Source organism: Notolabrus celidotus, chromosome 23 (genome assembly GCF_009762535.1).
Source record: "Notolabrus celidotus isolate fNotCel1 chromosome 23, fNotCel1.pri, whole genome shotgun sequence".
Taxonomy (NCBI): domain Eukaryota; kingdom Metazoa; phylum Chordata; class Actinopteri; order Labriformes; family Labridae; genus Notolabrus; species Notolabrus celidotus.
The window spans coordinates 21922290-21949948 of record NC_048294.1 but is presented as its reverse complement, the minus strand read 5'-3'; the positions used below and the strand labels follow the sequence as shown (position 1 = coordinate 21949948).

The window sequence follows — 27659 nt, the reverse complement described above, 5'->3', positions numbered from 1 at the left end:
TTCTGACTTTGGGAGTTGCTGCTCACACACAGGATGGAAAGTCTGGTGTCTTTTTGAAAGGGAACTGGATCTGTTGGGTAAACTGAGAGGACCGATTGCATGATGGAGTGTGGCCTCAGCGGCTCTGCACTCCGTCACCTTTTACCGGAGAGCTGAGGCAGACTGGGGCTGCTTGAAACGGGAGACCCTCAGGGCTGATGTGTGGGTGTGTATGTATGTATGTGTCCTCTTCTCAAGGACACTGAGAGACTGACTCAGGTGGGCTGAGACTGTTAATGTGGACCACTAAGTGTGCATGGTTGTTCTCCTGTACTTTCTCTCTGCTGATGTCCACAATTTGACAATCTGTCCATTTCCATTCCCTCCGACATCAAACATGCTTAGCGACAAGATAATAGAGTGAGACTTAGCTATTATGTCAACAGTGCATATGCCAGACATTAAGTCTCATCATTATGAAGTGAAAGGACGAGAGCTGGCTCCCTTGTGGGCCCTTGACAGGCTTAATGATCTGATAATGGGATGACGCATGTAATGGCCCATCTCAGTGGAATAGATTTATCTGTCCAGCATTTCTGTAGGAAACTTATAGATATACTGAATGTGCAGTTTTACCATTAACTGCAGGTGAGGAGTGAATGTAGCCTCTTTGTTTTAAAAGGAAAAGACAATTTAGAAGTACTTAAAGATCTGATAATCACTTTAGAGCATGTCATGCAAGAGAGATGATAGAAAAAACAATGGCTTCAGTGATTCATAACGTCAACTTGTGCAATGAGTAACATGAAACAAAACACTCCACCTTCAAAATGTCCGATACCTGTCAAACAGCAGGCGTAGACCGTACGGTAGCGGCACGGTGGATGTTTCTTTTGTCTTACTATCAAGCAAACATGAAAATGCATCAAAGCTGCCTTTGGGTTTTTTTTAAACACACTCCTGAAGTTTGCATCTTATTCGCAGCTTCAGATTCAGCTGTTACAGGGAAGGTTATGTAAACAAGTCCTGATCCAAAACCCCTATACCTAGACAAGTCAGATTTGAACTAGATCATCTATGAGAATCTAGAGACTTCTTACAACACAGATGCACCAAATCACAACAAATATTATCCTCAGACTCTTTCCAAACTGAGCAGGTCTAGACCGTACTCTATGTTCTATTATTAACAAAGACCCAACATCAAGACAGGATAAGATCCAGTCCCATCTTACAGACAGGACTCAGTCTGATCTCATCTTAATCCACCATGAGCAGAGCACTTTGCAGCATTTAGCAAAGTTACAGTGGCAAGGACAAACTTCCTTTAACAGGCAGAAACCTCCAGCAGGACCAGACTCGTGTTAGACACACATCTGCTGAGACTAAATATGGTACAAAACATGGTCCTACTCTGCTTTTTTCCTGTTAAGACCACAATTGAGCAGGTTGTGATCCATAATCAGGATATGTATGCTTCTCAGATCAGGAACTAAATGATCCAATAGATGCTACAGACACTTAAAAACACAGTTTCAGATATATGTGAAAGGTGCTGCTTTCTTAACCCCTTATCAAATGATAAATATAGTGTATATTATTCAAGTTTTGCATTCATCTAACTATGACAGAAGTATTGACAGTATAATTAATGTTATCAGTAGTGGTAGGAATATGTAGTCAAAGCTAGTCACAGTAGAAGCAGTTGATGCACAACCTTTGAAGGAGCCACATGTTAACTGAGCGTGTGCAAACAAGTGTCATAGGAGTGATCCAGTAATAATAAAAACAGCACTACACCCCTAACAGAAGTGGCTGTAATCTGCATTCTGTCTGCGGACCAGCAGGGGGAAACTTATCTTGATTAATTCACAGATTATCAGAAGATAACTCCTTGCTTGATTGTAGCTCCATGAAACCTTTTACAACAAGTGAATCACTATTTTCAAATCTCTTTTGATGTAACATGAATTTTAGTTCTGGCTACAAATGTTAGCACACAAAACAAATTATGAAAACCCAGTGGCTCTATGAAGAGCTAACATACAGTGTGGGAGATTTAAGCTGACATGAACATGCATGTGCAGTAATAGGGATTAATATTCTAAAAGTTCCACCCACCTGGGTGTACCACATGTCAGAACGACTGCACCCCTACGGACCGAGAGTATATCATAATTACAGTGATGAAGCATCCTTTCAGCTGTCTTAATTGAAAACAAATGGGACCCTGGCATGTCCCCAGTGTCTCTTTGCTGACGAGTGGAGGTCTGTCCTTACTGGCTTTTATCCCTGCAGAGGAAGCAAAAGCTAGACACAAAAGACATTCAGAGGGTTCATTTGTCATCATTAAACACAACTGCACACACCAAAGATAGCGTCAGCAAATGACATGAGGTCCAGATGTGCAAACATATGCATCAGGAAGCTGCTGTGAAAAGTCAGCAGCAAATTAGCTTACATGCACCCACACTTACACACATCAGGCCAGAGGGGTCTCTCGTTTCATACGTCCGCAGCAGAACATCTCCAGGGAGTCTCTATTTTGCTCTCACATGCACACATTAGTGTAGTATCCCTTTCACAAACAAACACACGGCCTCTTTCCTTACAGGGATTGATTTATCCATAAAAAAAAAGCTCTTTGGCTTCTTCATTCTTCTCTTCTAAATAATTACCTCATCACATCTGTTTTTAACCCGCCTCTTTCCAGCAGTAGCTTGCAATATCACTCCCCTTCCCTCCACTCTCCATCTTCCCTCATATCCCCTCTTAATGGGGGTCAAAGATTACATCAGTGCAGCAGTAAGGTGGGATGTCCCGAGAGAGGAGCAGAATGTAAATATGTGGTGGAGAATGAGTAAACCGACATCAGCTGGAGAAAATACAGAGAGAAAAACTACACCTGTCAGCACTGCACCCCTTCACCACAAGTCCTGGTAACACATTAGTATTGGACCCTGGTTAAATGGTTGACCCTATCCTCCTGTCTTCCATCTATCCATCCAGATGAATGGTAATGACCACAGAGAGAGACAGCCCCTGCTGAATTAAACATTTCTCTCCAATGAGGATCTTATTTTCCTCCTTTGGATGGCAGATCAGGGCAAGCTTTTTTTCTGCTGGCAGAGGTACTTTATCATTGTGCAGCTCAGGTGCAGTGGAGGTCAATGACACAGACCCAGCATTGTTCTAATATATTCCATCTCAGGGCAAATGAGATGCATTTTCCTGTGAACCTTCAGTCTCAGGGTCAAGCCGCAGCTGCCCCTGCAATTTATTCGACTGCCACATTCACGCTGTCTCTCTGAGAAAGAGGCACGTGCCCAGCCCCGCAATGACTCCACCTGCAGCAAACTAGGGTCCAATCTATCTAAAGTGTTACCAGGAAATCCCATGTGATTGAAATACTCCCTCTGTCTCCTGTGTTTCACACCATGACTGTGTGTAACTTTGTGTGCCATGTGAAAGCTCACCTCGGTGCTGTGACTGATTTTTATTCTGTGCCCTTTCTCTCTCTTTCTCCATGGTTTCTCGTCTTCTCTTACCTCTCCCTCCTCTTGGTCCTTTCTTCATCCTTTCCTCTCACATAACAGGTCGCCAGTTGACTATCTTCAACAGCCAGGCGTTCATCAAAATTGGTGGTGGTGGAGAGAAGGGGCGCCACTTCCAGGGCCAGATCTCAGGCCTGTACTACAATGGCCTGCAGGTGCTTAAACTGGCAGCTGAAGGCGACCCCAACGTCCAGACCCAGGGCAACCTGCGGCTGGTGGGTGATGTACCCTCAGTGCTCACCACTGACACCACCTCCACCACACCACTGGCTGATATGTCCACCACGATCATGGAGACAACGACTACTATGGCTACAACCACAACCCGCAAACAGCGCTCACCCACCATGAGAGACAGTGTCACGCAGGTAAGCAGTCCTAGGTTAAGACCTTAGGTATTGGGCCTAAGGGGTTCGAACAGGCAGCTACTTGCTGTGCATTGGGGATCTTATGAAATGCAATAAAAAAATCATACTTATTACACCTTAAAGATTGGGCTGTATCGGTGAGGCTTATTGGCCTGCTTCTGGTTTAATTGGCAGACTTTATTATGAACCAATCCTACCTGCCTGAGGTTGTAAACCAGCCATTGGCGCCTTCACCACACGAGTCCCATCGGGCAGTGAAACTTTGATCCGAACTGGCTGATGGGAGCAGCTAAAGCAACATTAGGCGGCCAAAAGAGGCAGGTGTTTGAGCCATTGAGCCAGAGAGATATACTGGTGTAATGCCTTGTGATGGAGCCCTGCCAGTTCTCTTCAACTGGCTTTGTAAAGTTCCTCCAGTATCTCAAAGTGCTGGAAATAGTGTTGAAAGATTAAACAACACAGCCAGGTAACCAAATGATCATCCTTTGATGAGTAGAATTCAAAGAAATGGTGCACAAGCTGCAAAGTCAGAGTGAAAGTCTGACGCACGGCGTTTCAATCAGCACACTGAGAGGGAGTCACATAACATTTTGTGTGGCTAGTCCTATTAGACAAATCAGAAGTGCAGTTTTGATTTGCTCCGTGAAGATACGGCTGGCTGAACCCCAGACGGGGCAGGAAGCTGGAAATGATAGCACATCCAGACACATCCGGATCAACAAAAGCCTGGAGGAGGAGGGGGACAGACGGACAAGCCTGCAGCGTAACAGTAGAACATCTTAGAGTGCAGCAAACATATATTTATGACTTTTCTTAACATGCGTCTGAAAGGCCGTTATTTATAGTCTGATGTGCTGAGTGCACTCATCGCCTTCATGGGAAGCAACAATTAGCAAACAGGAGGGAAGAACTGTTTCCTCACATACAGGGAGATGAAAGAGGCGGGTCATAAAGACCTAATAACAGCCCAGCTCATGCCCTGTATCATTACCTAGAGCTGTGTGTTGTGCACAAGATCTTGCTGCATTTCATCTTAAAGCAACTTTTATCCAGGTCAGCATTCAAAGGGGGGCAAGTTTCTGTTCTGTGGTTATATCAGAAGGTGAGATCCCCATACAGTCGGGCCTCAGTGCTGTGATTTATCTTGAAGAAGAGCTAAAGGACTTTCCCTCTGGTGACTGCTGTGTCTATACTTTTTAAAACCACATTTCTACATTGCATTAGTCTTTTTCTAAGACCTTAATCTTTTCTCAAACCTGACTAAAGAAGATTGGTGCCTAATCTAGCATTCGTGTAGATCCTTAAAAAGCCTTAAATAGAATTTTTACATTTAAGGTCATAAAATGTCTTATGATTTGCTTGTTCCCATGAGCAGAGCACTTTGCAGCATTTAGCAAGTTACAGTGGCAAGGACAAACTTCCTTTAACAGGCAGAAACCTCCAGCAGGACCAGACTCATGTTAGACACACATCTGCTGAGACCGTGTTGGAGAGAGGGATAGAGGGAGATGAAGGGAGAGAGAGAGATGATAGTGGTGAGACGGATAGTAGTAGTTGTAGCAGCTGGAGTCTGGCACGTCCACAGCAGCAGGCTGTCTACGGCGGAGATCCAGAGGAACCTACGAGACAAGGGAGCTCAGGGACTCCAGAAAGGTCTATGGTTAGTAACTTTAATGGGACAGGGGGAGTTAAAGTAAGTGACGGGGAGACAGAGGAGATAGAGGGAAAGACAGGATCCCAGTCTGTCAGTCTAAGCCTATAGCAGCATAACTAAGAGCTGGTCCAAGACTGAGCCATTCGTAACTATTAGCTTTACTTCAAGTAGAGAGTGTCTGCCTCCCGAACCCTGACTGGTAGATGATTCCAAAGGAGAGGTGCCTGATAACTGAAGGTTCTACCTCCCATACTACTTTTAGAGACTTTAGGTAAGACGAGCAGGCCTGCATGTTGGGAGTGTAGTGTTCTAGAGGGGTAACAGGGCACTATGAGCTCTTTAAGATACCAAGGTGTCTGACCATTAAGAGCTTTTTAGATCAGAAGAAGGATTTTAAACTCTAGTCTAGATTTTATTGGGGGGGCAGTGTGGGGAAGCTAACACAGGAGAGATGTGCTCTCTCTTCCCAGTTTAAGTCAGGATTCGAGCTGCAGCGTTTTGGACCAGCTGAAGAGTCTTTAGAGCATTATTAGGGCCAGCTCACCGGTGCATTTCTCTAACGTGCTGTTCATGTCCTCAGATTACCTGATACCAGTCAGCACTCATGCTCGTCCCTGACAACCTTGATCAGCAGATTCAGAATATATATTTAGCCCGACTTACTCATGGTCCCTTTATCGTCTTCTAAATCATTTGTAGATCCATTCCTTTAAAAGTCCTCATTTAGAGAGAATTAGAGCGAAGTGGAGGTGAAGCTGTTGATGCCGCTTAGTGTTACAAACACCAGATTCAGAGAAAATGAGGTTTGCCTTCTGTTTGTTTGTTTTCTTTTCTTTTGTACATTAAGAGAAAAGACACTTAATTAGTCCTCCGTAGCCTCATCAAAGTGACGCTCTGATGCCGGCTGACAAAAGATAAAAAGGTAGTCGTGTTAACAAATGTTCTCCACATCACACTTTCTTTATTCGTGTTGAAGCTGTCATGTAAATACAAACACAGAAGACTTTCAGACTGGAGGGTCAGTCAGAAATTCTTTCGTGTTCTCAGTTGTCATGACTTATTTATCCGAACGCTTTGAGTGCTCCAGCGTTTCTGTGCCTTCCCTCCAAACATGAAAATCAATGGACCTGACTCCATGTCAGGTGTAGCCATCTACTCAGTTCAATATCATACACCTAGCTTCCAGACCTCTTGGCGGACACATTCTTCCCTATTCAGCACATAATCAGCCGGAGTAGAAGCAGCGGGTTTTGTGAAAATTGGCAGCAATAGACGGCCCCTGTTTGATGAATTATCCAGAACCATTTCAGGATAGCAAAAGGGCTCTGAGTGCTTCTCCGCTGTTACGAGCTTTAATGTGAACTGCATTTGCTGACTGACGTTTATGTTGGGTCATAAAGAGGCTGAGTTCCACCTTTTGAAGTGCTTTTTATTGCGAGGAATCTATTTTTTTTGAATAGTGTAGAGGCATTTTAACAGCCTTTTCTTTATCATTATTGTGTATCAGGTTGAACATAGTGTATATCGTCACTGCAGCTGAAAATAGCATTAAGGATATGTGTCAGAAAATGAATAGACATCACCAATGAGTCACCCATCCACGCATTTTAATGATGAAATAGGCAATATTTTGCCATACGCATGAAAATAACAGAGCCTTATTGGGCGGTTAGTTGGCGGATGTTATTGATCGTTTCTACAGATGGTCTCGGGGTGATAGTAGATTCTTTCATTTGGGAATTTGTTCTTATTTGCATGAGATGTTAAAGGCCTGGCGAGCTCGTCTGCTCTCTTCAGCATGAGAGAAACAATGAACAGACATGGTTCAGTGACGCAGAGGGTAAAAATAAATGTTGATCTAAAACTGTTAGACAATTGTAGTCGAGTAAAATAAAGCAAACACTCGTTAAGGGTTGAGGATAACATTGATTTTGAACAGCTCAGAGGAAGCAGACAGCGTGTCAAATCGTTCATATTTGCTCTTCTAAATACTCTCCTCCATCCGGGGAGAAAATCCTGTGGTACACGGGAAGTGATGCTGTTTGCTGTTTGTATTTATAGCAGCAGAAGCAGTTTGGAATAAACAGAAGATGAGGATGGGTGTTTAGCATGTAGCAGCTGGTGTGCATCATAGCTGAAGTGAGCAGGAGGATTCATTTATGAAACACAGCACTCAGAATCACAGAGAGCTGTTGAAAAAGGCTGAATATTGAGCAGCAGCGTGACTGGTTGGTTATTAAATGTACAGCAACACTAAAATGCAGCTTCATTGTTAAAATACCCTTTTAAAATTCAGAGTAAGAGGCTTTAAGGACTCATTTATGACTTACAGTTCCTGTGAGGAGTTTTTATGAGGTTATGAAACAGTCTGAAATTAATACTGATGTCTATTTATGGCCTACAGAAGCAAACAGGAGCATCAACAACACAAACTATATTTTATATCAAGTCATTTTAAATCCCACGTCCGCTGTCGCCTGATAGGTGCAGCACTCTGAAGAAACAGCCTTTGTTTATCTTCTCCACAGAGAGTTCAACTTCAACTCTATGCTGATGATCTTGTTTCCTCCTGTAGGTCATAAAGTGTAAAGAATTAATATTAATGCCAGTCTGTTTCTTAGCCAGCTGAAAACTCCTTGTCTTTTTCTTTTCTTTTAATCGGAGTGATTTGAGTCAGAATACTAAAGTGGTCTCGTACCTGCACCTCGTGAACAGACTTACCGATACCTTAATTTGATGTTGACGCACTTAGTACCTTATAATCCCTCCAAAAACTGAGCAGCATCCAAACCACTAGTGCCTGCAGTATGTCAATGTAAAATCAATCAATCTTTATTTGTAGAGCACCAAATCCCAACAAATGTTATCTGAAGACTCCTTCCAAACAGAGCAGGTCTGGACCGTACTCTATGTTCTATTATTAACAAAGACCCAACATCAAGACAGGATAAGATCCAGTCCCATCTTACAGACAGGACTCAGTCTGATCTCATCTTAATCCACCATGAGCAGAGCACTTTGCAGCATTTAGCAAGTTACAGTGGCAAGGACAAACTTCCTTTAACAGGCAGAAACCTCCAGCAGGACCAGACTCATGTTAGACACACATCTGCTGAGACCGTGTTGGAGAGAGGGATAGAGGGAGATGAAGAGAGAGAGAGATGATAGTGGTGAGACGGATGGCAGTTGTTGTAGCAGCTGGAGTCTGGCACGTCCACAGCAGCAGGCTGTCTACAGTAGAGGTCCAGAGGAACCTACGAGACAAGGGAGCTCAGGGACTCCAGAAAGGTCTATGGTTAGTAACTTTGATGGGACAGGAAGAGTTAAAGTGAGAGGCAGGCAGACAGAGCCATGAGCAGAGCATCATTTAGCAAGTTACAGTGGTAAGGACAAACTTTAACAGGCAGAAACCTCCAGCAGGACCAAACTCATGTTAGGTACACATCAAGAAGTGTTTTTTTAGTACCAGCAATAGCTGTCATTAGATAATAATAATGCATTCAAAGAAAACTGAAGTGTACCATTAATTAAATGATAATAATCATTTGAAAATGATGACAGACTGGTTCGAGGGTCAGTCACAAAGTAGCTAACAGGATTGTGAAGTCCACATGGTGAAAACTGATGGTACTAGGAAGAGCCGTGCAGCTGCACAGAGACTGCATGTTGTGGACTGCGGAGAAATTAAGACGCAAGAAGAGAGCTTAAACTTTGCCTTCGTCTGGAAGATGCTGAAAAACAAACTGAAGCTTACATTCAAGATTAAAACTTGCACGTATCAAATCAACTATATTCCTCACATAGTTATCATCTGTCTAATACATCTTGAACTTCAGTTCTAATAGTCACAGGTCTAAAAAAGAACTTCTGCCATCCTAGTTTCCTTCTTGATGATCACAAATGTATAACTGTATGTCCATACTCCCTTGGGTTGTTAATAATCCGGCCTATGGTGCCTCTGCAAAGCAAACAGAGCAATAACATCATAAATACCTCACTAGGCATAGCTAACAGGGAGCCATGGTGCTCTAATGAATATCTGCAGCAGCAGCCAGGATACAGCGCAGACAGGAGACAGGCAAGGGTGGCGGAAAGCAAGCGAGAGGAAACCCAAATTTCAATTTCTCCAACAGCTCTGAGCGACCCACCGTGCTGCAGCTTTGATCATGGTGGAATAATGCGCTTTGATGCTTAGAATAAAGATCTACCTTTTGATGTGTGTGGGATTTTTCTTCCACTCACCCCTTCGTACTCGGGGTTTCCATGAAAGAGCCAGAGTCATCGCTTGTCTCGCTCTGACCCAAATTTGGTGTCAGGGTGTTATAAAACTAAGATCACAACGCCGCGCCCTCGCTCTCCCAGGTGTTTGTGATCTCTCCCTCTGATTCGTCGGAGGGTTTCGTGTAATAAGAAGTTGTCTCCTCGTGGATTTCGACTTGGAGGCTGATGAGAAAAGTTCTGGCCAGGTCACGCTGAGTTTGGAGCTTCTTCTCCTTCAGCTCTCCTCTGCACACCGGGCTAGCGGGCCTCATGTGACAGTTCTCCTTCTGATAAATGACACTCGGCGCTGATGTTGTGGGATGATTAGATGTTGGAGGGGGGAGGGTGTGAATCGGGCCTTACAAGTGTGTCACAGATGTTGCACTAAATTACAACAGAGATAACTCCAGGAGGCGGAAACGCCCATCTGACACTCACTCAGCGAGACGTCGGATTATGAGAGAGCTTTTCAGTCGTGGCAGCGAGTGCACCTTCTGACGGGCATGTCTTTAGTTGTTTAATTTAAAGAAGTGCATGCTTTAAAGCGTTCATTATGTGCTGTTTCACTCGGAGTCAGGAAAAGCGAGGCAGCTGATTGAATGGACGGGATGGAAATTGAAGTGCATGTTTGATGGAGATGTTGCTGGGAAACTGAAGAATCAGCATCATTAGGCCCATTTGACAGACCCAGGTGATGTGAACACACACTCCAACTCGCTCAGTGTAATTAATAAATGATCACTCCTCCGGCCGTGGATTAATAACAGAGAGAAAACGCTGAGCTGCAGCGTGGCGCTCGAATCAATTAGGCTGATAAAAGCCCCCCATTTTCTATCGAGTGACCCCATCTTGAATAACAACCGGAGGCTGGAGAGAGAACGCGGGGGTCTGGTTGTCTAGACATGTAGCTATGTGACTCACGCAAGAGAGCGGACAAACCTTGGCTGCTAAATTAGAGGCACCTTGCCGGTTTAATCTGCTTTCTCCCCGAGACCCTGCTGCTGTACTCGCTGTACTTTCAAACCTCTACAAACCCACTTCTTCCTCCTTCATCACAGGTTAAAGAGGACAGTCTATAAGCTGGGCTGAGCAGAGATGTTCCTGGTGAAGGGATAAGACATAAACAGTAAAAAGAGGGGCCTGTGAATGTGTTATTTTTGCAGTTATCAACATTAAGGTTTTTAGAAGGGACACAAATGTCTGTCATTTTGGATGCAGTTGCTGATAATGTGATTTTTTTTTTCAACATTTTTTTAATAGATTTTTAAATATGTAACATTTAACATTCTATAGATACAGTCCCCCTGAAAGGAAAATTCATATTTAATTTATTATACTAAGAATACTTTAAAAATTCAGAATCAGTAAGTAGATAAAAAAGCTCTCCTTTTTGTAACAGTTCATAAGGGCAGAGTACATCAGGCTTTGCTGAGTGATTGGTCAGAGGTCAATAAACAGCTTCCCTTTATTTGTTAAGTTATACGTATGCTCCACTCTTTAAGTATCATTCAAGATTTGTTCAAACAAATTAAATGTTGGAGATTCCAATTAGGCAGGAAAAAGGCATTTTTAAACTTGAATTTTAATAAGATCATCCCCATCTAAGTTATTGTGCACGTATTTTTAAGATGCATTATGGTTAGATAGAGAGAGAAGTACAAACGGAAAAAAGTTACTTATTTATTATAAAAGTAGACCAACACGGTCTCAGCAGATGTGTGTCTAACATGAGTCTGGTCCTGCTGGAGGTTTCTGCCTGTTAAAGGAAGTTTGTCCTTGCCACTGTAACTTGCTAAATGCTGCAAAGTGCTCTGCTCATGGTGGATTAAGATGAGATCAGACTGAGTCCTGTCTGTAAGATGGGACTGGATCTTATCCTGTCTTGATGTTGGGTCTTTGTTGATAATAGAACATAGAGTACGGTCTAGACCTGCTCTGTTTGGAAAGAGTCTTCAGATTACATGTGTTGTGATTTGGTGCTTTATAAATAAAGATTGATTGACTGATTCATGAGATAATCCAAGAATAACAATGAATATGGGGTGTGTAGGGTCTGAGAGAGAGAGAGAGAGAGAGAGAGAGAGAGAGAGAGAGAGAGAGAGAGAGAGCGATGTAGCCGGCCTTTTATCAGGGATGGTGCACCGGGTCCAAGTACGCCAAATCTTGGAGGATGTAGCCAAACAGCAGCACTTCTGGCACCTCGAGGAAACATGTGCAAATTAGTGCAAGCAAGGGTCGTCACAACGTGCAGCACCGTCCTCTACATGCTGCAGACTGTGCTGTGAGTAGTTCACCATGGAGTTGAGGACAAGCTGCAGACTGACACCTCTGCAAAATCACCAAAAACCCATCGTAGTCCTCTAATATCATGTACCTGGTCTACCTGAAATGTGCACGCCATACGGATAAAATCTGCAAACATAGTATTGTGATCAGACTCTTGAAATGTGTAAAAGCAGCGTAAAAACAAGGTTCCCAGATACAGATAGAGGTGATATGCATGAACAGTGAAAAGCATGAATTGGGTAATAGTTGTGTAATAATGCTCCCACTGTCTGACATCTGTTACAGACGAGCTACACCTCTTTCATCGCTCAAATAGAGCCTCCCCCAAACTTCACATCCCTGCTTACATAAATACACAGCAGGTCAACTCGAAGGACTCCCACCTTCATATTCCAGCGATTTCACTACTACTAACAAACGTGTCAACGAAAAGAAAGATCTCTCCTCCTCCAGCTTTTATTAGCTGAACAGTCTCTAATGTTTGTCTTTGATTCTCTGTGTCCTGACTCTGTGTCCTCTCTCTGTGTTTCTTTCAGAATGCAGATGACCTCTTGGTAGCATCAGCTGAGTGTCCTAGTGATGACGAAGATTTGGAGGAGTGTGAGCCTGGAAATGGTGAGTCAACTCAGGGAGTTCTGGTGAAAGAAATCAAAGTACAGCGTAGACACAGAGAAAAGATGCAACCCTTACTCCACTTTTGTGATACTTTGTGACTGCACCTCCCTCTGTATGCAGCTCTGATTGGCCAGATGTGCACCCTGCCTTATTGGTGTTCGCAGCAGCAGGCAGGCAGCAGCACCGTTGTCCATCAATTGCTCAGCCGAGTGGTAGTTTCTGGCATTTACCCAGCTGTTGCACCAATCTCCTGCCTCGATTTTTAACAAGGCAGGACAGTTTCCACGTGGAAACGCAGCTTGTGCTGTGTGGCACACAGCTGCAGCGTGGCAGGCCCGGTGGCTGCGGCGCTGAGAGTGTGAACAGCGGGTCAACTAATGTTCTGACACCATGACAGGTGGGGGGAGTGAAAGGCCATGTGTTTTTACTCCCTGTCGCTGCCGTTTCTTACTCTATTAAGCTGACCTTATCTGAAGACTGCCAAGAACCATGTTACAAAGAAGCAGGGGTCAAATGAAAGCCTCGCCTACAGTACGGGATACGCACGTTCGGTAACATTTTGCCCTGAAAGATTCTGTCGGACTCGATTATTGCTGTTGAACTGCACTGTGAATTTATTTGACTCTGTGTGGGCAGGATGGAAACGATTGTCTCAATGAGACCTCTCATTACAACAGCTCAAGTGTAGGAGCTACTGAGGATATAAATAGTAGGAATGTTCAATAAAAGACAGCGGCTCTTTCAAATTAAGATTATGAATGCAGAAATCAGAACACTTCATGAAAAATAACCTTGAACATTTTACTCATTTCTTCCTCAGGCAACTTTTACTGTTTGATCATTTTCTGTCTTTCTGTTCCTTGGTCCAAATCAAGCGGCAACCTCCGGTCTTAAAATATGAAGCTCATGCTGAAGTGTTAAAAACTGCAATTCACCAGAAACACAGGAAACCACATACACACCAATTCAAAGAAAATGATCGTTACAGCAGAAATAAACACGTTTACAGCCTGGTTCAAAAGACGGTTTAACTCATTTCTCCCTCGGCGTACACTCTACCTTTTTTATAACTCCTTATTTTTTAATATTTCAAACTAACAAGTTTTGCCCAAATAAGGGTGTGGCTTACTTGATTGACAGGAGGGCATCCTGTAGCTGTTAGTGAAAAGGTTAAAGGCCCGCCTCTTTATGTCACACTAGCTTAGGCAAAGTTAGGTTGAGTTCAGCATTTCCAATATGGCTCCCGCTGACAATCACCTTCAAAGCAGCGCTTCAGAAACAGATTGGTGACGTCACAGATACTACGTCCATTATCTATACAGTCTATGGTCTGAACTTGTTGCAAAACAAACAGCAATCATGTCTGGTTCTGTTAAATCAGCATGAGACAGAATCCTTTATGTAGCTTTGTTTACATCAACCTTTAATAATCAGAATTATAACCTGAGCAAAATAAAAATGCTCCATGTGAACTCTCTGTCTGATAGAGAGGGAGGTTTATGCTGTTTGGGATTTGGATCAGTGTCCATGTAAACACTCGATGCGATTGGGATGAAATTACTCTTATCACGTACACGAGTTTCAGCTTTTCTTATCACTGGACACATTGGAGGAAAACAAAATATCTGCAGCCGGCAATACTTATTCACTGGAGATTTTAGAGGAGGAGGAACTCTGGATTGTTAAACATCTTGATGATGAAATACAATGCAAACCCGAACAGTACTTCTAACTCATAGCCATTAAGGGTACAGCACTTAACACCAGCTATTTAGTTGAACCAACAATTAATCATTGAGTTATCTGAACGATTAATGTTGTTTTAATTATACCTGAATCAATGTTATTGAGTTATTATCCATGTTCAAATAACAACTTTTGAGTGTACAGAGGGACGCTGCGTATGACGTCATCAACGTCACCACGTAAGTCTTCACACACTTGAAAAACCACAATGGCTGTGCTTCAGGAAGCAGCAAGTAACAAGGAGAGACAACGCCAAACCGCTGTACCGGTACAGGGAGGACCAACAATGATCCAACAAGGGACAGGGGACACAGAGGAACTAAATATTCAGAGTCATCAACACAGGTGTGAACACAGGACACAGGTGAGACTAATGAGGGGAATCACAAAAAGGAGGGAAACACACAAGGACATGAATAAAACTAAACTGGAGACACAAGGATTCAGAATACAAAATAAAACAGGAAACACAAGACTAGACTAAGAAAACCCAACAAGAGACATGGATCACTAAACACTCAAGAGAGACAAAGGAGAACTAATACAGAATAAACACAGGGAGGAACCAAGGCATGAAACACAAGGAATTCTTAATCAGTTACCACAAACATTTTGAGTCATTTCAACTTGTTCGGGTTTACAGTGTACAAAAGTCACGGACGCAGGAGGGGAGATTAAAGATTGAAATCTCTTGTGCACATCGAGGGGCGAGTGGAAGCCCAATATGGAGGCGTGGATCAACAAGGGTGTCCAGGGTTTATCATTTGTTGCACATTACGTACAATGATGCAGCGACAGCGGCATCCGTTAACAACAGGAACAGTTTCTTCTGCTGTTCAATGCACATTAGACGAGCACAACGGCTCTGCATGTGCAAATTAGTTTAATTCAGATGAAACACTTGATGCATGTACTAACACGTCTTAATCACATTACTTTGTGTAGCGTCCATTAAACAGAGAAGAATCTGTAATCAGGATGATTTCAATAGGGTGGAAGAAAAGCTGCACATGTAAACATAACTTATGAAACGCTTTTTTTTTCCTCCTCCGTCTTTCTATGTAAAGAGAAATCTGCTTTAGATCGAAGTCTGACCTTCCTATTCATTCATACTTGAAGTTGCAGTGAGACAGAAGTTTTGAGTGCTATATATTTAATACCATGATGAATGAGGAGCAGTGTGATCCAGTTTGTGATGGAGCTGGTTCTTAAACACGTGATTTAGTCACATCAGATGATTTGTAAACACAGAGCGGAGGTGAGTGATGCCGCTGTCGAGGCAGAAGAGGTTAAATCAAACCTTTACCGTGTGGTGGGAAAAATACAGACATGAAAGTATGTTGTTGCTTTGATCAGAAGCTAGAAACATTCACACATACCAAACCTTCTGTGATTTGCATATTGTTATCTGTTCCCACGGTTGTGGAGCAGACCATAAGGTGAGAAGTCAGGAAGGTGACCAGGAAGCAAGAGGTGATAAGAAACTCTCTTGTTTGTCTTACAGTTCTTTGAAGATGCTCAATGATGTGTTAATATTATTCTCTGAAGAGGATAAGTAATGTGTTGTATCTTCACTCTGGGTCAGTTGAGCAGACCTTGTCTCGGTTGTTAGATCACTCTGCCATCTGACCGCTTTGCAAAGCTCACTGAAGGCCGGAATAAAGGTCACAAAGACAGAGTCTATCATTTCCAGATTTCCGCCACAACCGTCATCCTTTGGCAGATTGGCGTTGAAATACACACCTCTCATGAAGCTATATGCTACATGCAAACATAAAAGTGTGCATTTCCAAGATGGGGAGAGGAAGAGGTGACCTGTTAGGCAGAATATATCCGTGATTTCACCCCAGAGCTCGAGACAAACCGTGAAGGAGTTAGACTGACAGACGACGGCGTTTTCAGCACACGATTAGCACCTAACAAGAGATAAGTGACAATTACCAGATGGAAAACAATATTAAAAAGTGTGTTTTCTTATGTCACTGAGTCTGTGATTAAAGAACAGTTGGCTACACCTGCTCTTCAGTGTGTTTAAATCTCTAACTCCGAACTTTTTTTACATGAACGCTCGGTTTTTGCGTCTTCCTTCCACCTGGAGTCAGCCATCCTTAGTGGCAGCGGCTGTGAAAGCACAAAAGCAAGCATGTGCATGTGGTTTAGTTTCATGAGTAAGCATAGACAACACTGACAATGAATCAGTGAGCTCACCGTAGATCTTTTATGAGTTAGAGCAGGCCAGAATGTGCAGAGAGTACTTTGAGTTATATACAGAAAAATCAGAGTTAGGATCGATGTGATATCTTTGTTTTTGGAATGCACTCCAATTTCTGAGGTATTTTTTTTTTTAGGAGCAGGGATTAGAGGTTTGAATAGAGTATATGTTGGACTTTAAATGATAGGAGATTATAGCAATCGGTGTGTCTGTGTGTTGATCTGAACCTGTGTGGAGAAACTCGAGTGAAGCATTCTCCTGCGGTTTCTCTCTGTAGGTGGTTGGGACCGAAATAGAGACTCAATTCCCTTCTTATCGGTAGGAGAAATGAGAGTTTTTCGGTGGATGCTATGCCCAGCCTTAATCTCCCGTGGGGAAACACAACTCTCTCTCTCCTTCTCTCTCTCTCTCTCTCCATTTCTCTTGTATGCCCACACAAACACGCACACACAGCGGCAGACATGCTCACCTTTCCAGACAGACACTTGTCTCTCTCTCACTCTGTGGGTGTAAAGTTTTCTCTCTCCTGAGAAACAACAAACACGCTTGTACACGTGCTCCATATCGCACCTTCCAGATGCCAAAGGAGTTCCAGCCGGGCGAGCCCGCAGGGTCGGATAAGCTTCGGTAAAAACTGTGGACACAGAGAGAGAGAGAGGTGGCATCAACTGTCCGAAAAACATCAGTGCTCTGCAAACAAAGGCCGGCATCGCTGTATGAAAGGAGCTGCTCCCTGTTTGTTCAATCACAGGATGCAGCTCTGTGTTATTGAACTGCCCTCAGGAAGGAGAAGTAATGTTAAGCACAGCTGAGCGAGATATGACTGCTGTGAATGCATGGGGATCGATACAGCCAATGCAGCTCCATCAGCTTCACAGATATGTTTACCTGCAGCTGTAGCGCCACAGCAGCCCATTCAAGCCTGTTTTCTCACAATAGCAGAAGTTTTTGGGGCTGTCTCGCTCTAAATGATGACCCCTTCATAGTGATTGCAGGGAAGCTGCAGTCACACACTTGCTGACAAGCTCAGAGTGGATGCAATATAGACAAAGGTGCAGGGCGCGGGGAGAGGGAAGAAAGAAAAAAAACGGCCTGGGGAAGAGATGAGCGGGGAAAGAGCTGGAAGGAGGACTGCATTTTGAAGGACTGACCCTCATTGAGATTTGCGTCACGTTCCTCTGCGCTCAAAGCAGGAGAGGAGAAACAGGGAGAGGGGAGAGAAAGAGTGAGAGACAGAGGTACAGGGGAAAGGAAGAAGAGGATGCAAAATTGAGAGAGGGAGCGGAGGGGAGGGGAGGGAAATTCCACAGAACGATTCCTGCTTTTCCCAGCAGGCTAATTAAACTTTGACTTTGTTAGGGAGCTTTAATTACATCACCCAATTAAAGCTTTTGGTTTGGATCCTGCTCCGTCGTTAATGAGCCTCTTGTCAGAAGAGTGACAAGACACGGGACGCGGATTACAAAGATGAAACTTGTTGGGGATAGAGGAGGGACGAAGTGAGAATGAACACACGGGGAGAAGAGATCCTGAAACACACACATATAAAGTCATCTACAGACACAATTAGAGAAGATATACTAACAACAAGCCCGGCTCATTAGACCTCTCTCATTTTATCTTCATATTTCACTTTCTCTACCTCAGCACGACCTCACTTCTCCTCTCTTGCATACCTCCAAGCTACTTATCAGTCGCAGGATGTTGTAGGCTGTATATCGGTTTTACTCTTGACAAGATCACAGCTTTGAGGAGCTCCTCAATAATTCATCAGACGCTACGCTATAGAGATGACCTGCGAGTGTTCTCTTTTAGGTTGAGGAGCCAAACACAGAGATAGGGCGATAGATGAGGAATGACCCGGGAGCGCTGAGCACCCTCCCTCCTGGTTCGGTGACTCACGGCTTGCACGGGATCAAACCTGCACCGGTCGATCGGTCTGGGTGTCAGTTATTTGTCAGTGTGATACTTTATCGACCGCCCTCAGGTAGCCGTCCATCAACAAGCAAAAAGCCCAAAGTTTATCATACCGGATCATAGTCTGGTGGTTTGGCAGTGAGAACAATCTCTGCGTCGACTTCATCCGTACAATCCTGAGGTTATTAGATTAAGTAGATTATGCCCTCAAGATTATTTACATGCTTGGCTAACAATCTACATCACCAAGGCGTTGGAAGAAAGAGCTGCTGAGCTAAGAAGACTGTGAACATTATGATTATTGGTGCACTAGCTCAATGCTAACAGTAGTTTCTCACAGGGCGGCTTAAGTGCTTCTACTTTTCTCGCCAACATTTCTCTTTATTCAGTCTTTCGTGGCCGCTGTTGTCACCACAGCTTCACAAACGTTTACTCTGTCTCATTGTTTAAACTCGCGGCACAAATGTCTTCAGTCTTCTTCCTCTCTGCCATTTTTTGTTAGTTTACGCTCGTGACTTTTGCACATGCAGAAAGCTCTGTGCTCCAATGACGCCAGACTTCCACCAGATCTTTGTCGCTTGTCCGTCAACACCCACTGGCTGCATTTTTGGAACGCTGCACGGAGCAGGACTGCCGGACAGCTGGAGTCATGTGACCGAGGTTTTCCCGCTGTAATTACTGAATCAAGGGCTGTTTCCGAAACAGCCTGCTACATACTACTTACTAATGTAGTAGGCAGTAGGTATTGCCTACTACATACTGCGTTTGAATTTAGTCTGTAGTATGACTGTTCTGTCCGATCTGTCATGCAGAATGCTGAGCCAGACTTCGCTGGATTTCCGGTTTCGGAAAGCGGAAGTAAACAACGGCGAAGCCGATAAATAAAATGCTTATTTAGCATCCATTTATGATTTAAAAAGTTAGGAAGTAGTTTATATGTAATTTGATAACTTTCACAGCACCCAAAAACGGATTTCCTCCCGTCAAAAAATGAGGAAAAAGAAAAAGCAGAACGAGCGCTGTGCATTATGGGAAACAGTACGCGAGGCAGACTGGTCCGATGCATGCTGAGATATTTTTCCGAATTAGTCTTCAGACATCCGGGTAGTTTTGGCTTACTGCAGATTTTGCTCTTGTTCACATACTACTTACTTCTTACTGAATTTTGGACAAATCAATACGTACTGCTTGTATAGTAGGCGATTTCGGAAACAGCCAAGGATTCTCCTCCTCCTCTCCTCATCCATGTTGTCTTTCTGGTCCTCTGAAAACCTCTGACCTGTTGACTCCAGGCCTGGCTTTGCTCATCATGACAGTTTGTTGTTGTAGTTAAGTAAAATACAATCTGCCGTCAACACGGAGGCTTTTATTCTGAAATTAACCGGATGTTTTCATTTCCGACCTGCCGGATCAGAGATGCAGCCGAAACGCAACGGAGCGGATCCAGTGGAAGTTAACACATTGATCAAAATTAAAATCAGCTTTGGTGCTGGACACAGATCTTGTAGAATTTGGCATTTAGTCAAGCCACCTACATAAAGGAACACATCGTAGAAGGCAGAGAGAAATATCAGATACGTTAGATTTTTGTTGGGTTGTGAGGCGTCCTAGGTGTGGCCTTGCTGTTTTGTTTACTATGACCCAACTCTGATAAAATGATCAACTTTCAAGGCTGACAGGTCCAGAAAACCCACGTTTGCTGGATTGGACTGTAATCGTGCTCATGATGTGTAGTCTGACCTCAGCATTTTGCTGATGTAACATATAATGATGTCATCGGCAAAAAATCAACACAGTCAGGCCCCAGATTGTCATCTTCGCTCTCTGCTTCAGGATGAGTTAGTTCCTAAATTAAAACAGAATCATGCAAACAAGAATCTTTACCAATTACAGAATCAAGCACAAATTAAACCTTCACTTTAAACACACATTTTAAAAAGGTGGTTTAATTGTAGTTGTTAATGAAGACTGTAAAAGCTGTTGCTGTAGTAATTTCACACGATACACTTCAATAAAAAGGGTCAGGATTAGAAAGAGCTCTGACAGGAATGTTAAGGGAATGGATTTGTGCATTAGAAGGATAAATGCAGAGCCCGGTGCTCCATCAGCTCAGCCTGCTGTTAAACGCACATATCAGAAACACAGGAACTGCATTATTCAACATTATTCAGATGCCTTGGAACCATTTCCCTTCAAAAATAGTCAATGATGCATTTTCTCATTAAGCATTTCTGCAGCAAACTATCGTCTGCGAATAATGGTTTCTTTTTTCCTCGTGTGCCTCTGTTTTCACAGCAGGGCGTCTTTCTGCTCACACTTCAAACTGTAAATAAATATCATAGCTTCTCCCCGGAGCACAGTGGAATAATGCTGCTTCACAGTTTGTCTGAACCAGCTTCTTTTTACTTAATTTCTTTTGTTGCTTTTTTTTTTCCAGCAGCCAGTCGACTTTGCAGCTGTTCCCAATAAATACATTCAAAGGAGAGCTTATCGTGGAGAGAGATGTGAGGCAGATAAACCCGGTATCAGCACCATGGTGGTAGAAAGAAATAAAGATGTAGAGGACGTAAAAAAAGTGAGCTGGTTAAGTGGAGATTTGATATCTCTGTATTCCCCGTGCATGTCTGAGATTTATTTATACCACAGCGAGCTGGAAACACACGGCCAGGCCAGGGAACAAATCCAGCCAGCTTCATGGAGCCGATCCAGGTGCTGATGAGCTGCAGGGAGGTGACTTTGACTGCAGCCAATATGTGACTCTCAGTGAGACACGATATGAGCAGAGCATCATCCCTTTGTGTCAACATGAATCCCCGTGCTTGAGAGCGACAGCAGCAAATGCAGCAGTTGTAAACAGTTTATAGAGTCGCATGTCTTTTCTCTCCTCCTGCATAGATTGGAGATTGTATGGCCGTAACTGTGCCTATTGTGCTGCATGTTTTAAAAGCAAGCACGGGTAGATATATAATGCACGGACATGCTGTTGGATTTTCCATCTGCAGCCTAATCAAAGCTGAATTATAGAACACTCAAACTCCAAACAACCTTTTTGCTCTAAATATTTCAAATGGATGTGAGCGGGGCGACGTGATCGGCAGAGTAACGATGTTTGTTAGGAGGCCGGCGAAGATGCATCAGTATCCATCTGCCCTGTGCTCATTTTGAATAAATGGAGAGAGGATGACTCACACTGGCAGCGATGTGGAGTGGCGTGTGGGTAAAGGTAAAAAAAGAGAATTTCATCATGCAGGCTAAACGTGGTTCCACCGTCTCAGTTTTTCAAATCAATGAAGTCAAACTCAATCAATCAGGCTGAATATCTTTGAGTCTCTTTCTCTTTTATGCTTAAGTGACAGTGTTATGTTGGAGACAGAGACACCCACACACACACACACACACACACACACACACACACTCACACACAAATATAAGTACATTTTGGCACCGGTTGCATCAGTACTGGTCACTTCAGGGTGAGGGGTTTTATTGTGACTCAAAACGAAAACATAGCCTCCACTAAGTGAGAATTTTTCTCAGAATGCGACTTTAATTCACAAAATAAACATTATAATATATTAACTAATACTTCAAACAAGCTAGCAAGAATATTAAATTGCTAAGAAAATATTTACTGAGGTTATAAACTGAGGAGAAAGTCGGCTCATTTTCTCAGACATCCCTATAGTGCACATATATGTGCAACAAGTGGAGTAGCCTCTGTTCAGGCTCCGCCTCTTAAACCAAGAGGCTGCTAAATCCTCAAATCTGATTGGTTGTAGGGCATCCATAAGTTCCTGTAATATGCAACTGCATGCAAACCTTTAAAAATAATGCTCTGGTGTTACAAAGTTGTTGCTCATATTCAATCAATTAATCTTTATTTGTATAGCACCAAATCATAACAGACTTTATCTCAAGACGTTTTTACAAACAGAGCAGGTCTAGACCACTCTATGTCAAATTAGGAACAGAGACCCAACACCAAGACAGGATAAGACTCAGTCTTACCCCACCTTAATCCACTATGAGCATTGCACCTCGCAGTATTTAGCTAGTTACAGTGGCGAGGAAAAACGTCCTTTAACAGGCAGAAACCTCGAGCAGGACCAGACTCATGTTAGACAGACATCTGCCTCGACCGAGTTCGGTCTGAATAGAGGGATAGAGGAGAATAAGAGAGAGAGGGAGCGGTGATAGTGATGAGACGAGTAGTAGTAGCTGTTGCCGCTGGAGTCCAGCCCGTCCGTATCAGCTGGAGTCTGGAACGTCCACAGCAGGAGGACTTCTAAGGCAGCTCAGAGGAACCCACGAGACAAGGGAGCTTTCAATGGGACAGGTAGAGTTAAAGTAAGTGATGAGGGGGTTGGGGGAAGGGGGTGAGATAGCATCCCACTGTGTTAGTGCGCCAGTTCCCCAGGCAGTCTAAGCCTAGAGCAGCATAACTAAGAGCTGGTCCAAGCCTGATCCAGCTCTAACTATAAGCTTTATCAAAAAGGAAAGTTTGAAGCCTACTCTTAAAAGTAGAGAGAGTGTCTGCCTCCCGGACCCATATTATTTCTTTTTAGTTTAGTTCTTTGTATGAATACATTGTGTAACAGATAATGTATAGTGAGCAGGTGGTTATGCAAAGTAAAGTCCCTGCAGGGTGAGACAAGACTCAGCTTTGGATTTCCTCACTATACATTATACTGTTTATTATCCGACTACAGACATAAACATGTTTAACAAACTAGTCCCTTTGATAAATTAACATTCATCTGAACACTTCCATATAAGGTAATGTTGACAATGTGTACGGGACTCCTGCAGTAATATTGATGTTGACATTGCTGTCCTCATTCAGCTTTCCTCCCTCCGAGCTTTGCCGTCATTACGCCTTAAAACATTCATGATGCAAATGTCACAACTTTGAACATTCAGCATCTTAGAGACGCTCTTAGCAGCTCTGCTTCTGCTGCTTAGATTGCAGGACGGGTTCAAATGTGAAAAAAAACACCATGTTGTTTAGCATACTCATTTTAAATCTTACTAGACACTGGTGGCCTAGCGGTCTAAGCGCCCCAAGTATAGAGGCTGTAGTCCTCGTCACAGAGGTCGCCGGTTCGACTCCTGGCTGGTCAACCATTTGCTGCATGTCTTCCCCCGCTCTCTACTCCCCACATTTTCTGTCTCTCTTCAGCTGTCCTGTCAATAAAGGCAAAAAAGCCCCCCAAAAATTTAAAAATGTTACCAGACACTAACATTTTTGCCACAGTGTCAACAGGCAGAGTGTAAATTGTGCCAAACTTTTTTTCTGATTAATCTGATATGGTGTGTAACTCTGGAGAATTAATCACCATTGTTTTGAGGTTTTGACCAATCACAATCAAGTATTTATCACAGCTATCTAATAAAAGAAGATGATGATTGTTTAGGCGTTAATCTTATCCTAGTTGGAACCTGAAATCAAGTTATGGCTAATAAAAAACTTTGGGCTACAATTGCAAAATCAAATCTGCTGTTTGTCACTACTTCAGGATGCTGCAGATTGTGCACCCTTCCAATCGTTTGGAGGTGAAAATCTTGATGTGGGGGTGATAATATTCATTGTAAGCTAATTGTATCATGTTGCATATAAAATCCATTCTTTATTATAGAGCAGTGAACAGTGTGTGCATGGTATAATATGAATTATAGCATGTGTAAACCTTTGGATTTTGACAGCAAACACATTAAAACGAAGGACCAAGGTTTAATTTGGGGTGTGACCTTTGAGGTGTCCAATATCAGGAATAAATGGCCTCCACGTCCTGCGTTAACTCCTCATAATGGACATCTTGGGGGGCATTGATCAAACGCCCTCTTGACTCTATAAAGCTTCACATTTTACAAATCTAACCCGACTCTGTGGTTCTTGGCAGTCTTCAAACATTTGGATGAACAAGTATGTTTCTCGCGCCGTGACTCAGGTCCACTTTCTACCCCTGTCCGCAACCCGTCTGTGGGAGTTCACTGGACCATCAGAGCAGCATGCAGAGGGAAGAAGGTGCAGTCGTGGAGAAGGGGAGAGCAAATTGAAGTTGATGATTGGTTTAAACTTTGGGTGCAGTAGGGTTTGGGTCACACAACAGGAAATGAAAAGATGGCTCTTTTGATATGTGCCTAGAGTGCTGAGATGTGGCTCCGTCTGTGTTTGAGGGCTGAGGTTCATTATTTTTATAGTAGCTCCAGCCTGCCTGTCATATGGGATGATGATATACACCCTTCAGGCTTTGGCTCTACTATGCATGAGAGTACAGCAGAGCGATGTGACTGTTTGACGGCACAATCTTTTACTGTTCTCCTCTAAGATCTCCCCGTTAAGAACCTCTCTGTGGGTCGATTCTAGACTGAAAAGAAGTGTCCCCGATTCTGGAAGGAATACAGAAAGTGTTTACCGTAACAAGACTATCCATTTGCAAAGTCAGCCACATGTAAGTGGGGCACACAGCCAGTGGAGGTTACTCCTCAGTAATTGGTGGGCTGCACACCAAGCACAAAGTGGAAAGCTTGAAATTGCACTTGCAGCATCTCTGCCATGCAGGCAGATGGCAAGGTAAAGATAGCAAAGCTACCATCTTGTCCTTAACCCTTAGTCACGCAAATGTCCTGGATCCCTAAGAAACCCTCTCTGGGGTCCTGAGGAACCGTTTGGAGTGAAATAACTTCACAAAGTTAAATAGCGGGAAAAAAAAAAATGTGGAGAGCAGTAAACTTAAAAATCCTACAAGCTCTTTGTTCCTCAAATATGCCACCACGCTCGGCTGTCCTCTCAGCCTTCAAGGTGAAACACAGCCCTCTAACACGGAGAAAGAAAATATAATGGAGAGAAATATCATTGCCATGGAAACTAGCCCTCCCAGCACTACAACAGAACTAAGAAGTTGGTAGAAGGGTTGAAAGAATCACTAAGTTTTTTTCCTTCACAGCTCTCATATTTTGCTTCATTTCAAGGCCTGTTTTTCTCAAGTGTGTTGTCATTAATGCTGATATGTTTAGTGGCTTTGTTAACTCCCTCTGTGTAACAAGGCCTTTGTTATTCTCTGAGTGAACTGTTGTGTAACTGACAAGACTGTGGGGGGCTCAAGGTTTGGGGAGCTGAGTACAAGCCAACGGGGGGAATAGTTACAATCCCAACACCTCCCCTTAAACTTCTCCACATTGTCCCTGAAATGCCTGATCCAACCCTCTCCCCCTGAGTCACTCTGATTTACCTCATCAAATGAACAAAGAGCCAGAGTCATGATTTTATGCTGGTGATGTTGGCATTTCTTTGGTCGTGTCTTTGCTGTTACCCTCCCTTTTTCTCCCTCAAAGATTTGCCATAATCTAATCCCACCTTGACATGTTTTTCAAATGTTTTCTCCTTGACTGTTGACCCTTAGAAATTTCCTCAACTGAATCAAAAGTTTTATGAAATCAAATGCAGTGTTTAAGCAGATTGTTGGTGATATTCTATGTTCAACCCTCAAAGCTGATAAACCTGGGCTCTATGTATTTTTTCATATTTTGAGGTCTCAATCACTGAAGGGAACACTTGTTTTTGAAATTGCTTCAGGTTGTAGCAGCTGCAAAGGAACTCCACAGGGTGAATGCATCCGATCAATGAATGATTGCTAATCTTAATCTATCTGACTCGTTTCAAAAAGGATCCCTACAGAGAGAGCAGGATGCACATTTTTCAAACAAGAAACTGTTGTGAGATCGTTTATCTAGTTCTAAAACAGACTGAAATATACAGCGATGGCTGTTCATGACCTAAAAAAGGAAACCAGACCACAAGCCAAAGGATTAACAGTCTCTTTATTGGAATTTTTAATACCTGCAACTGCTGCAAGAGGGTAGGTGTCATGTTTGATTAATAAAACATGCGTAATTTAAATCAGAAAACATAACTTACACATTAGAGAACATCAGCATAAGGACAAGAGTTATCACTTCGTCCACAGGGGGCGCCATATTCGACACAAACAGAGAGTTCCCCTGATTTAAGGAGCTGGAGAAGACCAGCAAATGACTTTTCTAGTCGATGGAGTGTGGTTACATTGAGAGAATGAAGCAACAGCTGCTTACTCATTCTCAAATTACATTCTTAAATTAGTGAAGATATTCGGCATTTAGATAATCAATCTGAGCCCGTAAAGATCCATTATGATAACCTATGTTTATTAAAAGTGCTTGTTTTTATACCAAACTGATGCTGTTGTTGCATAGTCTCTTGCATAACAAAATGACAGAGTCTGGCTTGATGGTCTAGGCCTCATTTAACGATAGATTGCACTCAGCTTTAATACACTTCACAACAGCGTCACACAATCTTGGCTACGTGATGGTCTCCGTGAACACCAGGTCAATATTTGGCACCATCCTGGTCCATTTTAGGCAATGTCCTGGTCCATTGACAACCCTGATTAATATCCCTTAAGAGCATCCGGTGGCTCCCTTCTCAGTTCCACCCACACACTAAAGGTTCCCATAAGTTGTTGTTGCTAGCCAAAAAAGATGTTCATCTTCCCCAAACACATGTTATGTTCCAAGTCGGAGTGACCCAGCACCACTTAAGAACTTCTGGAAAGTTCTAACATTTCTAACTCTCATAACCTCATACAGTTACACAATGGTAACAGCTGCACAATGCTTGAAGGTCACAGTCTATGACCTTATACAGATCTGATACCAAACCTCCCAATAATATTGAATCTCCCAATAATACTAGTGTCATTATTGTTTGATACAGCCTATAAGGCATGAGCAAATGCATCGATCAACTGCTATATTTAATAGCCTCACAAAATTTCAGCTGGTTTCAGGTACATTTTCTTTGGATGCTAACTCGGTAGATCACAGCTTTGCAACCAGAAAGTGTGATTTGAGTAAGAGCTAACAACATATCAACAATCAGTGGTTTTCCAGCTATGTTTTTAACGTGGCGTCGCCAGATCAGACCTATCAGCCAGCTAATACTCATGTTTGCTAGCTGGTGGGTATGGAAATGCTGATTCCTGAATGATTCCCCGCCAATTTCAGTTACACCGCTCCAATCATAGTCC

General features: G+C 43.1%; 1 protein-coding gene across 1 annotated transcript in view; it reads left to right on the top strand.

Moving 5' to 3' along the window:
• The window catches only part of nrxn2b (neurexin 2b), a 1139450-nt gene that overhangs the window by 1107123 nt on the left and 4668 nt on the right, over nt 1-27659 (top strand). The window contains exons 21-22 of the mRNA XM_034676291.1: nt 3576-3901; nt 12638-12716. Coding sequence (XP_034532182.1) covers nt 3576-3901; nt 12638-12716 — 405 coding nt within the window. The remainder of the gene's footprint in view (nt 1-3575; nt 3902-12637; nt 12717-27659) is intronic.